Source organism: Amphiura filiformis, chromosome 6 (genome assembly GCF_039555335.1).
Source record: "Amphiura filiformis chromosome 6, Afil_fr2py, whole genome shotgun sequence".
Lineage (NCBI taxonomy): Eukaryota > Metazoa > Echinodermata > Ophiuroidea > Amphilepidida > Amphiuridae > Amphiura > Amphiura filiformis.
The window spans coordinates 2,277,870-2,294,786 of NC_092633.1; the positions used below are offsets into that span (position 1 = coordinate 2,277,870).

General features: G+C 35.9%; 1 protein-coding gene across 1 annotated transcript in view; it reads left to right on the forward strand.

The window, feature by feature from the left end:
* Positions 1-2,245: 2,245 nt before the first annotated feature.
* Positions 2,246-16,917, forward strand: part of LOC140154129 (uncharacterized) — a 171,382-nt gene continuing 156,710 nt past the window's right edge. The window contains exon 1 of the mRNA XM_072176736.1: positions 2,246-2,662. Coding sequence (XP_072032837.1) covers positions 2,482-2,662 — 181 coding nt within the window. The 5' untranslated portion in view covers positions 2,246-2,481. The remainder of the gene's footprint in view (positions 2,663-16,917) is intronic.

Here is a 16,917-nt window from a genome sequence, read left to right on the forward strand (position 1 = left end):
TGAAAATGTGATTTTTTTCACACAAAAATACTAAGGCTTCTAGACGATTAAGCCGATTTCCACCAAAATATTTTAGAAGAATCCCCTATGCTTCATATAGGATGTACACAAATAAGGGGTCAAAGGTCATTTTTCTTCTTTCTGGCAACATTTCAAAATGAGTCTAGCACCGTGATACTACATCGGATTTTGACCAGGCTTGGGTCACAATAATCACTGACCACCCCCATTAATGTTGTGTGACCATGACCCTAATTTGACCTTTGACCTACTTGATATGGCCAAAATGTGATTTCACGACATTTTTTTCACATGCCACAAACCTTGTGGGAAGCACAAGTGGGTAAGTGGCTACTAAGTTTCCTATATGGCTTCAAGGTCAAAGGTCATTGAGGGGTCATTTGTGTTAAAAGTTTGATCTCACTCCAGACTCAATGGATTTGATCCAAACCTAGTCCGAATTAATTAACCTTGACCTTGACCTGACATGTTGAATGACCTTGACCCACGTATGACTTTTGACCTGAAAACAGAGGTCAACAATAAATGTTACCAAAAACGTTTCCACAGTGACCCGATGTGCAATCTACCGTTGAGGGGCCAAAGGTCAAATAAAGGTCAAGGCCAATTCGTTGCCAAATGCACATGTGCTCACTTGTGAGCACAATGAACCCTAGTTCTTTTCTTCTTTCTATTCCGTTTCGCAAGTCCAAATTTAAATATCAAAGCTTTTGTCGTGGCTATTGTGGTGCGAATCGTCATCGTGGTTTAAAGCTGGTAGGACCTACATTTGTATAGGCCAAGTAAAATTAATAAGGAATATTTTTTCATACAAATACAAGTAAATATTTTGCCATAGAAAAAAGTCATTTTTTAAATAATTGATCGTGTCTGGAAATTCATGGAAGGTAAAATCGCGAATCTGTTTGCCCTTTTACGTGCATTTCGATGGGGCTTATTTGGTGGTGTGCGGCCGTCAGCAATCGCCACGCCGATAACCATTTCACTGTGGGCCTGGGATAATGACGGGTTCGATCGCGGAAACACCCGGGAAAAACTAAGCGAAATCGTGAACTGAATCCGTATGACTTGTTTGTAACTTTTAAGAAGATATCAACGTGACGTGACGTGACGTGACGTGACGCGACGCGACGCGTGGGTTAGATAAAAGCCGTATAGTTCATTAGGCAGAGGTTCCATATTTAAGCTTTAGCTTTTGACATTTAATTATTTGCACCTGCCTTACCCAATTGAAGAATAAAGAAAATAATTAAATATGCAAATATAACGCCAAATATGGCGCTTCCGCAAAATGTATTAGGTTTTCAGATTATTGACCTGTAACGATAATTGACCTTTTTGGTAAATCCCATAAGCCTTTGTAAAAACCGGATGACGCGCTTTTAACATCGTTACTGCGCGTTGCAAGTTGGCGTGAAGTCAAATGATGACACGTCAGGTCTAATAAATAATAAATTATGGGATTTATTGAAAAAGTCAATTATGATAGATATGCATTCAATGTATGTTTTTTATAATTTTTTGTAATGTGTTGTGTTGATTGCCAGCGTCCACCAGCTGGGTGAAAAAAATAATAAAAACAGCGCCATCTGTTTATATTTTGTACACCAATTTCATGACAGGTCAAAGGTTATGTGTACATGCCGACGATCCGAGTTTCAAAATGAGATGTGTGTAGGAAAGAGTGGTCCATTCTCTACTGATTTTACACGTAATGGAGCATGGACAAATATTTTCTATTGGGTTCTTGATATATATTGTACTGAATGAAGCTACGGCATGAAATCTTAAGTTGTGACACGGTTTTACTTCGTAAAAATCATCTCGACATCATAAGCTTTTTTGCTCGCGATCGTAATTCGTATCAACCGGCCGGCCAGTCGTCAATCAAGCAACTCGGCAGTGTGTGACTGATGACAGTGTCAGTGAGTGTCTGCATATAATTTCACATCATCACATCTAGCCGGCTAATACATGTCATACATGTATATACATCATCGTTTGGTGTGATGTGATATACCTTGAAGTATATAGTAATTTTCTTAAAACTTCAAAAATGGTTTTATGAAATAATTTTGGAAAAAAAGAGTGCAGAGAGTTTTGGATTTCTCTCAGTGAATGCAGTGCAGTGGGTGTGTTTTTAAACCATGAAACTCAACATTACAATGGCTTAATCAGCATGATTGATTGTCATTTCAATGCAATACTACTAATTTATGGATTTCATTCAGTGAAATGGAAACTTTCATCAACAATCAACATCTGCTGACTTTTGGATAGTAATATAGAGAACTAGAGTAGACATAGCAATTTGCATTTCAAATGCTTCATATTTGAAATTTTGATCTTGATCCGATGTCCTGAAACCAGTGGAACTCATCAAGCAGGATTTTATTTGTCGACCAATGTAAATATTGAAAACTATAATGTGGTAAAGGTAAACATTGTAGTTTTGCCATCATGATGGAGTTGTGGATGCAAGAAAGATTTTTACCAGCTAGACCAAACAAGCCAATGATCATGACTGTTTTAAAATACATGTTTGCTGTACTTCTTGTTTTGTCATCTTCTCCGGGTGGTGCTTTAGCCCAAGGCCAAGCAGGTATTCTACAGGCAACACATGATATTCGGCCAACCTTAGGTAAGTAATGAATTCGAAGTAGTGCCCTAGTGGAGCAAGATTTTTATTTTTATTTTTATCTGAAAATCGGTGTAAATACCCATAATTAGAGCTGTTTTAGCGTGGACAATAATGCCTGGAAAAAGGAGGAGGCCTCTTTTTATTGTTCTGAGAGATAGGCCCCCTCTAACTATCACAAAACCTTATATAAAAGTGTTTCTTGTATAATATATTATCATTTATCAAGGCTATAGAAAGCATCTCTACTTCCTACAATGTAGACATGTTTTTTGAAAAGTTATAACTGAATTAAAAAAAATAAAAATAAAATTGAAGAAACCTCAAAAAAGGAAGAGGGAGGGGACGTGAAACATGTTTATTTTTTTATTTGGCCTTAATCATGATGAATGCATTCAGTTTAACTTTGAATTATACTGATTACAATACATCAAAATACTAGTAAATGGTTATGAAATAATTTATATATAAAATAGTTACAGAACGTACAGTACTGGGTTTAGGCTTATATTATTGAATGCAACATATTATAATGACACTTCAGTACTGAACAAATCTGATTTTAGAATCAACCCGTAAGCCCAAGTAAAAAATCGACTACGGTATATACTTTGCATTTTTAACAGGACTTTGACTTTTACACACCAGGAACACACACTGTCAATCATACTTATTTATCAATCCAATTTAACATGTTTAACCGCAAGCACAAATCCTGGACGTACAAGACTCATAATGCACCATTGCACCTAGTACACAAAGCGCCAGTTCCAGTCTTGTACTGTCGTTGGCCAGAACGAGTAGGCCTACTGGCCAAGTACGATCAATGTTGATTTTAGAAAAATGAGCAAACATACATATCCATGCATTACACTACAGACCTGTGCACAAGTTGACATGCGTTGCTGTTGCGCTGGCGGCGCCAGGAATATTTTTCGGGGGGGAAGGAAATTTCAGGGGGGGCAAAATCAACCAATTTTGCGCAAAATTGAGCTGCAAAAAGTAGACATTTTCGCAATTCTGGGTTTTTACTGGGGGAAACAGGGGGGAAGAGTTCTGACTGGATGGGGGGCATTCACCCCTGCACATATTGAATAACATGCATTGCTAGCTGTTCAATAGAAGCAAAAAATGTACAACTTTTAATAAGGTTTTTTTTTATAGCAATCTTTCTCTGGTTCCAACCTTGAGCACAAGAAATTTAGGGTCTATAACTTTAAAAAAATAAGTCAATGTTATAAACATCCAAGATATTGCAAACTATTCACAAATTCTACCATTTGTAAAAAGAAAATTTGAACATTTAACGATGTTTATTCCTGAATAGTCAAAATTTTGCTCTTTTGCTTTGGCATATAACTTGAAAATGGTATTTTTCCTTAATCCTTATGGCCAGGGGAATACATTGGAATGATAAATTCAACAAAATTGGTCAATTTTGAAATTTCTCTAAAAAAAGAGGATTTGCCCACCCCCTAAAAATATATGCAGTGGATTTGAACTTGCCCCATTCAAATTCATCTAAAACACCATACCTTTGTGTACCGGTACCGGACTACTGGTATCTTGTTTTCTTATAAATGTCCCTTATGGGTCCCCTACTAAAATGGGGAAGTCAGGCTCCGATAAATTTTTAATTGCCTGATTGGGCAAGCTTAGGTCAACTTTTGCTTGCCCGATTATGCCGGAATATTTTTGAAAGAAAACCATCAACAAGTTGCAGTATTATATTTGACTAAGTAATAGCTAAAATTGCCTAAAAATATTACAGTGTTATATCATAATACTAGTCCGACGAGTAGGACCTTTTTTTTCTGAAGTTACCAGACTATACTCATTTCACACTATGATCACTATCTCACATGGTGCAAGAAAGACGAATCGCGAAAGTCCAGTGAAAAAAAAAAAAAAAAAAAAAACGAGTAGGACCTTTTTTTTTTTTTTTTCTAAAGTTACCAGACTATAGGCCTACTCATTTCACACTATGATCACTATCTCACATGGTGCAAGAAAGACGAATCATGAAAGTCCAGTGACGCGCCGCTTCAAAAAAGCGTAGTAGGACCTTTTTTTTTTTTCTAAAGTTACCAGACTATACTCATTTCACACTATGATCACTATCTCACATGGTGCAAGATAGACGAATCGCGAAAGTCCAGTGACCGCGCCGTTAGTGTATTTTTGTGGTTAATCTTTCTTGAGCGATCAGAGTTAGAGTATAGTTGGTAACTAAGAAAAAAACAGGTCCTACTCGTCGGACTACATGATACTAATAGCCTGGTATCAATAACTGTTGAAATTAGTTGGAAATTAAGTTGCTGGCTTGTCGAGAAATATATTTTGTAATTGTACTGTTTGTTTGTCCATCTGCATTGCTATTAATGCAAGTAAAATTTGAATGCAATAAATGAATAATGCCGTCATTGCACGATAATTTTGCAATTGCCTGGCTGGGCAGTGCTTGATGATTTAGCTTGCACGACAGTATTTTTAATTGTCCCGGGCAATCGGACAGGCAATTTATTGGAGTCTGGGGGAAATACAGCTTTAAAATGTCATACTCATACATGATAGGCCCTACTGGAGCATCATTGAGCACTATCATCATCACCATTTGTCAGTGCTGTCATCTTAATATTTGTGAAGCCATGTCTTGGCAGTCCCAAGCTAGCTAACAAGCTTATGATCAGGTGCTTGCTTGGCATTGATTATCTACAGTAAACAACATTCAGGCAGGGTTTTGTTTGGTAAATTATACAGCAAGAGACATACAGGCTAGTCTTGGAATGAGGCCAGATTTCTTTTCATCCATCGGAATAGACATGTAATCCTGATCATAAGGGAGCCAAGCACTAAAGAAGATCAATGCTGTCTGAATGAGCTGGCCGTAAACAATGAAAATATTAATTTGTCGAAGACATGAAGCAACTAATTAATTTTGATTTGCCAAGTAAGATTAATCGTTCCAGAACATATTTTAGAAATGCTGACAAGAAACTGAAAAATGTATTTCTAATCATTTATAAATAATGATAAGTCAATAATACAAATAGTTGATATTAGTTGTGAACATGAGCGTATTACCGTACTGACTTGAGTATAGTCTCACCTTCAAGTAAAGTCCCACCCCCAAATTTTCGAAAGATTTCAGAAATTAAAAACAAAAATTATTTTTAAAGGTATTTATTTTTTCCGCTGTGGAGTGTCCCCTGGACCTAGAACTAATGGTTGATAAAAAAAATCGTAGTTTTGAATAAATTTGTACCATGAATGATCCTATAAATTCTGCTCTAGGTCCAGGGACACTCCAAAGCCGAAAAAATAAATAACTTACATTTTTTTTAAATTCGAGTATAGTCCCCCCCAATTTGAAATATGTTCACCCAAAAACAGGGTGGGACTAAACTTGAGTCAGTACGGTAAAAAAGCTGACATATTGTTCATGTGTCTTGTTCATGTGACACAATATTGTTTTCATATCTATCCTATTATTAAAACGCCCTTATCAATTTTCCAGCAAAAATAGATCAAATTTGCATTCACCTCTAATAAACACCCCCTTTTTGGAAATTGCAATGCCCGAGGTGTTTAATAGATCGAGGAATAATGCATCACAGATATTGGAACACACTGTGAATACATATAATTTGTCACAACACTAATAAAAATTAGTGTGACATTCTAAACTTACTAGTTTATAATTTAGTAACTAGTTTAAGTAACGTAACAAATTTATCAACAAACCTGATGAATCTATTCAACAAATTTATCTTTCATCTTTATAAAATATAAAACAAATTATTTCTTTCAAACAATAAATCTTCTGTGGACCATACTGTCTGTGATTTAAAACCATCAGACAAGATGATGAAAGCTAGGAATTTGCAAGTGAAGTTTACAAAATGTATAATCAAAATATATAATTTTACAGCAATTTTTTTGCGACTTTTTGTAGGGGTATGTGCGTTAATGAAGTCATAAAAATGAGAACACACAGAGAAAGATTAGAGAACAAACATACAACTGAGGAGGTCCCGGCAAAATGACTCTTTTCGGAAAATGATGTAAAAATGTGTATGCCACCGCAGGTCCACACTTAAGTTGAGGCGTATATAAGGTAGAGACGCAGTTGGATAATATGGATCATGTGTGTTTTGCGTTAGGTCCACTGTATACATAGCGATTAGAAACAGATATATGTGTGTCCTTTGTTAGACACAGGCCCGTGTAGATGCAGGATTTTTTTTGGGGGGAGGCTGATTTTGAAACAGTGGACCTTTTTTCCAGGGGGGGGGGCTATTTTGAGAAAAGTGGACTTCCTTCCCAAAATTTGGACATTTTTTGACCAAAAAGACGTAAAAAACATGATTTTTTTTGCTCGCCACACTCACAAATTGTAATATTTTGGGCCTTTTTTAGACTTGTGCAAATTGGGAAGGGGGGCCTGTATGCATATGGGTCTGGTTATACAGGATAATGTTATACATGTAGCCTCATCCATTTCCTTGTTTACCTGTCGGGGTGAGTAGAGTAGGTGGGGGTGTGTATGCGTATGCATGTACATGTGTACGTACATACATCATTGGAGATTGGAAAACTGCTTGGATCTCATTTGGACTAGACAGTCAGTCAGTAATACAGAGTATTAAGCTGCAGGCGGGCCACCAGGGAGATATAAGCTGTAATATCAAGTCAAGTGCTCTAGTCATCGGTCAAAAGTTATCGGAATAGAAATTAGGATATAGCAAAGATGTTCACTTTTTACCTGGCTGTTTATACATCGTATTACAGTTCTCAAGTCTGCATGTACAACAGAAATATTACTTTGAGCTTATTGCATCTTCACGATCTTGACCTGTCAAAGTTGTGTTCACTTTATATACCATATTTTCTCTATTGAGCGCCCAGTGCTCACCCCTCCTGTCTTTTTGACATATTTACTTTTAAATTAAATCCCCCTAATTCTCCCTGAAATAAACAATTTCCCCGCTATCTTTATATGTGACACGATCAAGGGAAATGAGTCGGATGTCGCTAATACTGATTTTGAGATATTGGTAAAGAAAATGTTAAAATTCTTTTGTTTTATATTGTTTTCAGCGATTGATAAATTGATGTAACTTTGCAAAGAAAAGTCTTGTCAACATGGGGTTTTCAATTTCTGAAAGCTCTAAAGGTCCTCTTTTGAAACATATGTAAAATTTATTTTCGACCATAGTCGACATGTGACTCATTCCCCTTGATCATGTCACATATATGTGACACGATCAAGAGAAATGAGTCAGATGTCGCTAATATTGGTTTTGAGATATTGGCAAAGAAAGTATTAAAATTCTTTTGTTTTATATTGTTTTCAGCGATTGAAAAATTGACATAACTTCACAAAGAAAAATAGTATCAACATGGGGTTTTCAGTTTCTGAAAGTTCTAAATGTCCTCTTTAGAAACATGTGTTAAACTCATTTTCGACCAGGGCCGACATGTGACTCATTCCCCTTGATCATGTCACATAGGCCTATATGTAGTAAGCATGTTAGGCATACCACCGTGCACAGTCTCGCACACACGATCGGTAATGTCGTGAACCCAGAAGTGAACCTGTCTGGGAGGCACATCAAAATATTTTGGTGGGCATGTTCCCCCGGATATTCGAGGTGTTGGGTCTTTGGGAGCTGACGGCGTACCAGTAAAATGGTGTCTTTTGGAGCTACGAACAAGTAAAATTGGGACTATTGAACTGCGAACAGTCAAAATCAAGGGTTTTTCTTCATTTTTTTCTGGTTGAAAATCGCCCCTGAAAAAATACAGAAATACGAGGTATGAGCAATTTAAGGGTCTTATGGAGCTGAAATGATCAAAATCAAGGGTCTTTCGGAGTTCTATTTTGGTCAAATATAGGGTGTCTTTCGGAGCTGCGAAATCCAAAAAGGGGGGTCTTTTGTATGGTCATTTGTGGTATAAAGTGAACCTGAAGTCATTGATCCTACTGTAAGTTCATAGTTCGTCAATTCAGCATGAGTTTTAAGCTTACCCAACAATTTCAACTGGAATTATCATTCTAAAAATGACTTTTAATAAATGCCCCCTTTTCAAACATTTCACGCATGGCGGCGTTCAATAGAGAAAATATGGTATTTAGTTATTTCAAATTTAACGTTTTGAAGAAAAAACAGCTCAAAACAACCTGAAAGCATTTGGGTTTTTGTGGCGAGACATTTTATACAAATGCTGATATTTTTAGTAATTTGTTTTTTACCTTTTTAAAATAAAATAATACCTTGGATGTATCATGTAACTATCATTACTATATTGTTTTACATTACAAGATATGTATATGGTCGAATCCAACCAAAAAGTGTCCACGGGCCAAAAATAAAAGTCCGAAATAAAAATGTCTCCACAATTTTTTCCTTTTGCCCATTGATTGATGACATATTGGCCTTATAGGAACCAAAAGTGCCATTACTAATCTTGAAAAAATAAATCCAGGACGTGTGATAGTAAATGTGATATCAAAACCCAATTTTACCTATGAATACCACTAGGATGCTTTCACTATCGCAATACTAATCAACCTAAAACAAATGGAATATTCCCATTAAAGCTTTTTTCTTGTAATGTAGACCACAGGGTGTCAGGAAAATGCTAGCTCAACCAGAAAATATTTGTTTTTATTTTTATAACGCGATCAATATGATCTTTGTCAATTTATGCTAGTTTATTTTTGAAAATGAAGTTTAGGTCAGTTTCTGTATTTTATTTATCAAATGAGTATGAATCAATTTACACATTGTATAAGAACGAGTAGGATATATGTTTTCAAGAATATTAGGAACTAGGCGGTTACCCGTATTTGGCGGTTCTCGGCTGTCGCGATTACCTGGCTGATACTGACTGTACTCACCAAGTTTTATGCCCATAGGACAGTTTTTACTAATTTGACCCTGGATGACCCCAAAATGACCGTCCAAAATTCTAAAAGTTGACTGTACCCACCAAGTTTCATGCCCATACGACAAATTTTACTAATTTGACCTCGGATGACCCCTGGATGACCCCAAAATGACCGTCCAAACATTTGACTCTAAAAGTTGACTGTACCCACCAAGTTTCATGCCCATATGACAGTTTTTACTAATTTGACCTCAGATGACCCCTGGATGACCTTGGGTGATCTTGGCCCACTAACCGAAACAAACTTGTTCTGTCTGAGGTCCAGATGCACCCGCCCACCAAGTTTGAGGAACGTGTGACCCCTAGTCTCCGAGAAAATAGGCGGAAAACAGTTTTACTAATTTGACCTCAGATGACCCCTGGGTGACCTTGACCCACTAACCAATACAAACTTGTTCCGTCTTAGGTCAAGATCCACCTACCCACCAAGTTGCATGCCAATATGACAGTTTTTACTAATTTGACCCCTAGATGACCTCTGGTGACCTTAACCCACTAACCAATACAAACTTGTTCCGTCTTAGGTCACGATCCATCTACCCACCAAGTTGCATGCCCATATGACAGTTTTTACTAATTTGACCCCTAGATGACCTCTGGTGACCTTGACCCACTAACCAATACAAACTTGTTCTGTCCCGGGTCAAGACGCACCCACCCATCAAGTTTGAGGAACGTCGACCCCAGTTTCTGAGAAAAACAGATTTACTAATTTGACCCCTGGATGACCTTGGGTGACCTTGACCCACTAACCAATACAAACTTGTTCTGTATGGGGTCAAGCTGCACCCACCCACCAAGTTTGAGGGACGTGTGACCCCCAGTTTCTGAGAAAAACAGTTTTTACTAATTTAACCCTGGATGACCTTGGGTGACCTTGACCCACTAACCAATACAAACTTGTTCTGTATGGGGTCAAGCTGCACCCACCCACCAAGTTTGAGGAACGTGCGACCCCTAGTTTCCGAGAAAATAGGCGTTTACTAATTTGACCCCTGGATGACCTTGGGTGACCTTGACCCACTAACCAATACAAACTTGTTCTGTATGGGGTCAAGCTGCACCCACCCACCAAGTTTGAGGAACGTGCGACCCCTAGTCTCCGAGAAAATAGGCGGACAGACACACAGACAGATAGATAGACAGACAGATAGATAGACAGACAGACAGATACACGATGCGTATAGGCGGACAGACACACAGACAGATAGATAGACAGACAGATAGATAGACAGACAGACAGATAGACGATGCGTATTATTATATAGATTATACGCATACACCTAACGCTTTATACAATGAAAAGGTGAAGAAACCCGGGTATTCGTAGGTAACATGAGCGATTTAACAATATCTATATTGAGTTTAGAGGTTTAAATTTGGCTATTATGGTAATAAATTAATAAAATGGTAGTTTTTAGATCTCTTTCAGATGGTACGTCCAAATGAATAAATGCTATTACCTTAGATCAAAAATTTTGATGCTTTTAGCAAGATTTTGACCACTTCATTTTGATATACAAGTAGTTAATCAGCAATTTTACATAATAAATAATTGTTGAATGAATCCGTATATGGGTAATAATAGTGTCCTGGGGTACCGCTTAAAGTTTTTGACAATTAATTTCCATTGGTAGGGACACTTCATTACACATGTCATGTATTATGCTGTATTCGTAAGTAACATTTCAGTATTTGTAAGTAAGAATTAGACTTTTGGTAGATATCGTTATTAAAACTTCATTTTATAAAGCACTTTGAATGTAATATTTTCTTTATGTGCGTTTATTGATACTTAAGACCCTATCATGTATTAATAATGTCGGTTCACAGCGGTTGAAAGAGGATTGAAGTAAGAAACAAAGGCACTAAAGTGACTTTAATTTGATTTATTGCACACAAATCGCTTAAAACCGTTATTGCAGACTTGTGAAGTCCATCTTGGAGTCAGTTACGTCTTGTGGCATTTCTTTTGAGGGCAACTACAATTAGCTTTATACCAGGGTCCATCACTGTGTTGTCTAGATCATGAGACAATGAGAACAGTCGTTTTTCCCATGGTATTAGAGGTAACCTTAGCTTAAAAACGTCAAAAGTTACCTTGAATAAATGAATTTGGACACAAATTACTCAGAAACCAGAAGGTCGGTAAACATTTAAAATGAAGCACACATGACAGTTGACAAATCCAAGTATTTATCCCTTCTAATCTTCTTTGAATCTGATTTTTCTTTCAAATGAGCAGACCGTCGTCTATTTCAGTACATATTTTTCAACAATTAAGCCGTATTCGGTTTTGCATGGTGGGCATGTATGTGAATTCGCAACTTTCATTGACATATAATTTGATAGCACACATACAGGCCTTCGTTATGTACCAATATGGGCATTGGCATGAATGGCGGTGTTTCACAATACTGTCATGATGTCAAATTGTATTCGTAGGTAATTATTCGGTTACCGAAATTTACCTACGAATACTTGCTTTTATTGTTGACATCTCAGAAATATTTAAACGCAGGCTATTGAAACTTGGTAGAAATAAAGAGTGTATTACCCTGCACCTATTCCTTAACTATTGTTTACTATTCTCTCACTTTGTGGAAATGACACAGCTTTTAACATGTATTCGGAGGTAATGCATATTTTTTACCAAACCTACCTTTGTGCCATTTAGAATTTCTGGCAGCTAAACACAATAATAAAGATGTCCGAATACAATGCATTTCAGTATTGGACATATCAAAGCTTGTATCAATTGCGCATTTATTAGTGATTTCCATTTTTAAAGATATATCTAGTGCTATGAAAAATTGTATTCAGTAGGTAATGTAAAAAATACCACTCAAAAAATGATCACAAAAATTCATAATTTTGTACAAATATGTGAAAAATTGAACAGGCAATCTTTGAATACACACCTTTCAGGAAATCAATTTAGATTCAATCCAATGACTTCTTTTCATAACTGATTTAGATGTTTTTAAAAATACCTTAAGAAATATTTTGAAAAAATGGGTAAAAATAGCATGTTTTGGGGTCTCTGTGTCTAAATTTTTTCATAGAAGGGGGTCTTATTATATATATGGCTAAGCGTATGATCAAAGCGAATAAACACAATATAAAAACGAATGTCAATTGATTAATACTTTTAAGTTATGGCCCTGAACATGCCGTGTACACTTTTCGTTGGATTCGACCATATATGCAGGTATCAAATAATCAAGTAAAATGCGGTATTACTATTAGGAGTCTCAAATATCAATATAATTTTGTTTTAATTTTTTAATTACTACCACTCATGATCTTTAAATGTCATAGACATAGTCAGTGCATTGAATAACCAGCATAATTTACGATTCTGGAGAATAAATTAAAATCTTACATGCATAAATAATTATGTGTTTTATTATGCAAAATTAATGAGCAATGAATCCTTCATCCCAAGAGAGACGGAGGTCTTGCATTCAGAGAAATTTTCGCTGTGTTTGTGTAGTTGGTCAAGACATCTACTTAACCTTCTTGTTCTATGAAATTGTATGTAGGGCAGGGGCTCAGCCACACCCCCACCCCCCAATAACTTGGCCATCAATGCTCTAATGCCCCATTTAATTCCAGGTGATGTTCAGCTACCGGAAAAGGACAATTTTTGACATGCCTATTTTTTGCTTTTTTTAAAATTAATAATATGTATAAAATATTTTTGTAATTACTTTAGTTCCATATTTTAACATTAAAGAAGTAGTGCATTGATCTGTTGATATGATCCCTGGCAAAGATTTAATTAGAGTAAAAGGATCCTTGACAGCAGCATATCCACACACTGGCTTTTTGCTTTAAAGCAACACGGTTCTCAAGCAAAAACTTGGGGAAATCCGCTGTGTGAACTGCCTTGAGGATTCCAATCCCTAAGTTTGTCCTCAAATCCGGGCCTCAAATTTATCCTCAAGAAATATATGAGATTTTGCCATTCCCCATAGTGATCCTCATGGGGTCATTGAGTGCTACTGCAAGCTAAATTTCCCATAATTTATAGCATGTTTATATACAAAAAGATACAATTTCCCTCCAAATACCAGAATTTCCCTCCAAACACCAACATTTCCTGGGAAGGAGGGAGCTTCCCAAATTCCCCACTTTTTTTATCCATCCCAGTCTTTAATGGAATTGTGTAGACACATAGTCTGGCATTGACTTAGGAATCACAATTCTCGAGTATGCCGATTCTCGAGAATTGTATGACCGCTTGAACACATCTCATGATGTCCAGGGGAAATGCATTACAAGTCATCTGAGTGGGTCTGTATAAATCGTGACTTGAAAAGACACTAGTACTGAGACCATCATGCGGAGACATATCTATATAGGCAGACTCCATTAGTACATGTATGAAAACTAGGCTGCTTGCTTATTAAAGGTAGCACTCGATTGTCCACAGCATTTGAACCAAATACGTAATAGTTGCTTGAGATCACCATTTAAGGCACGGAATGTTGAGTCTGAATAAAGCACAATTTGCTAGAACAAACAAAAAAGGTTTTCCAAGTGCCATGGATTTTTACAAATTATGTAAGAATATGTCTTGGCCATGGATGAGTTAAAATGAAATAATTTTGTCTGATTGTGTCCCAAATTCATTTCAATAAGTGCATGTAAGGCCTGAATTTTTTTGTTCAATTGGTGTAACTGGCCAAAATAATCAGGTTGGCCAGTCGGATTCGCTATTGTCCTGTTTCTTATCTAACGGGGTCATTATTTTGCAAAAAGGTAGGGGATGTGCCTCTGTCTCCCCAGGATTTACATCCATGAAAGATGTCAATGTTTGTGCTTTTTTTCAAAACACAAACATAAATATGGAAGTTATGCAGAAAATAAATACAAATATCAAATGTGAAAGTATATCAGGACTAGATTTTCATAATAATACTAAAAAATTTAAAAAAATCCTTTAAAACAAAAAAAAGTAAGGTTTGAGGACAAAATGTATATATATATATTTTAAATGCAATAAAATTAAAAAGATTTGGTTTGGCTTTTACCTTTAGGTTGACTCTAACCTTCGGTTGGGTTATGCCAATCAAATAAAAAAATTTGACATAAACCTAAGTGTAAGTGTAATTACTTAATTGAGTGCATGATTTTTGATCTGCCAAGCTGACAAGTATTGGAAATAATCTGCATCTCTTCTTGAATTTCACCTTGAATTAATTCAGGTTCAGATTTAATCTTGGTTATCACTGGTTCCCATCCTAAGGCAATCTTGACTAACTGTCTGCTGCAGACGACTATCTTCACCCATGGCTGAACCTGATGGTGTTTCTAGATGATGCGTATGAATTTTTGATTGATGAGTACTTTAGTTGTGTTTTTGTGGTAACTATGCAAGTTGTAAATTTGACAATGAATTCAATTTTATAAAATTTTAATTTTATAAAATAAAAAGAAGAGTGGTATGGCAAGTGCAAGAGCCACTAGCTGCTTACCAGTTTTTACTCCCTATTCCAGATAAATACAGCACTAATTTTTTGGGATTAAAAAAATATGATCAAGTTCTGCAAAATAAAACATAGCTAAATCCTAATCCTTTAGTTAGTCCTAACTGGCAATAAAAGTAAAATTTTAATATTTGGTCAATTTTTTGAAAAAAGAGCCAAAAACATTTTTGTCATGTTTTCTGACAATCGAGTCACAAAAATCAAAGACTTGGAACAAGTCTAAGCATTCAAAATCTTGAGTAGATGCTGCAATTTTGCTCTAATTCCCACTTTTTTGTGTTACTATAATTAAATAATGGGTTATAAAAATTAAACATGTCTTTTCCAAAAACTAGAATGCATAAACTGAAATTAGTCTTAATACAAGTCTTTGAGCTTGATTGTCACAGCATCTGAAAAACACCCTAAAAGCGCATGTTTTTGGCCCTTATTTCAAAAATTGGCCAAATATTAAAATTAAAATTTTATTGCCAGTTAGGACTAACTAAAGGATTAGGATTTAGCTATGTTTCATTTGGCAAAACAGGATAATATTTTTATCCCCAAAAATAATGCTGTATTTTTCTGGAATAGGGAGTAGTTGATTGACAGCCACAACAAAATGGCAACATCCCATTATTTCTTTGTCAAAACTGAGATTTTGGTATCAAAAGAAAGCTATTATTTTTCTTATTATCCCAGTAAAATTTAACAGAGAGATATTTTTGTTTAAATGATGTGAACAAAAACATATATTGTGGTATAACACAGCCAGAAGTATTATCCTATGGGGCATTGCTAATGTTATACACGTTTTTGCTTTAAGTTCTTATACAACTCAAAATTTGAAAACATATTGCCTTTAATGGTCATTTGCATCACAACCCAACTGAAGACTGAAGGTTTCAGTCGCAACGTCGGTTCGTCCGTCAAAAATAGGTATGTCTGGTTGACCAGATTTAAATTAAATCTTAATTTCAACATACCCAGATGAAAGAGAGTCTACACAGTTTAATGATTAAGGCTTCAATATATATATAAAACGGGACATAAAATATTGGACTATGCTTCTTTAATTAATACATTTGTACATTGAATTGATCTTATAGGAAATGAGTTGGTGAAGATGTTCTTCTTTACATTGTTAATATTGCTATACAAATTACAAGCTGGAATTTGTGTAGCAGGTTGTCAAAATGGGGAGCATTTTGTTCTGCTACACCAGGTAAATCAAACACTGCGCGTATTTGTCTCAGAAACACACTCAATCTTTAGGCATGAGCTGACTATGTTTGCTTTCAATAGATGGTATGAAAAAATAAAATTGGTAGCCTCATTTCCCATGGCGATATATATACGACCAATAAATGTTACATTTTTCGCATTTTTTTTTTTTTGCTTTGATATCCAAATCACCAGAGCAATTCCACTCAAAACAGGGAATGAAATTATTTTGGTGATGCAAATGTAGGGCTCCATGTAATAGGTTTCTGTGTAATATTAAAAAATGCCATGTATATTATGAACAAATCGGTCCACTGTGCATATACAGAATTGTCTATTTTGAGACTTTCCCTATTTAGTTGTGTCTATTTTTCTTGGAGATCACAAATGTGTCCCTAAAAACAGGCATATACAAGATTCCATGAATTAGTTCGCTTAATTTCTCTAGTAGAAGCCAAGGCATTCCTACTCGTAAATGATTTCTACGAACATTTGACAGTTAGCAGTTAGTAATGCATGGTTCACTTCTGAACTATCCAAGGAATTCTGAGTCAGTAGTATAAGAGTCACTTTGCTATAATTTTCATCACATGCCTGGTGCAACCC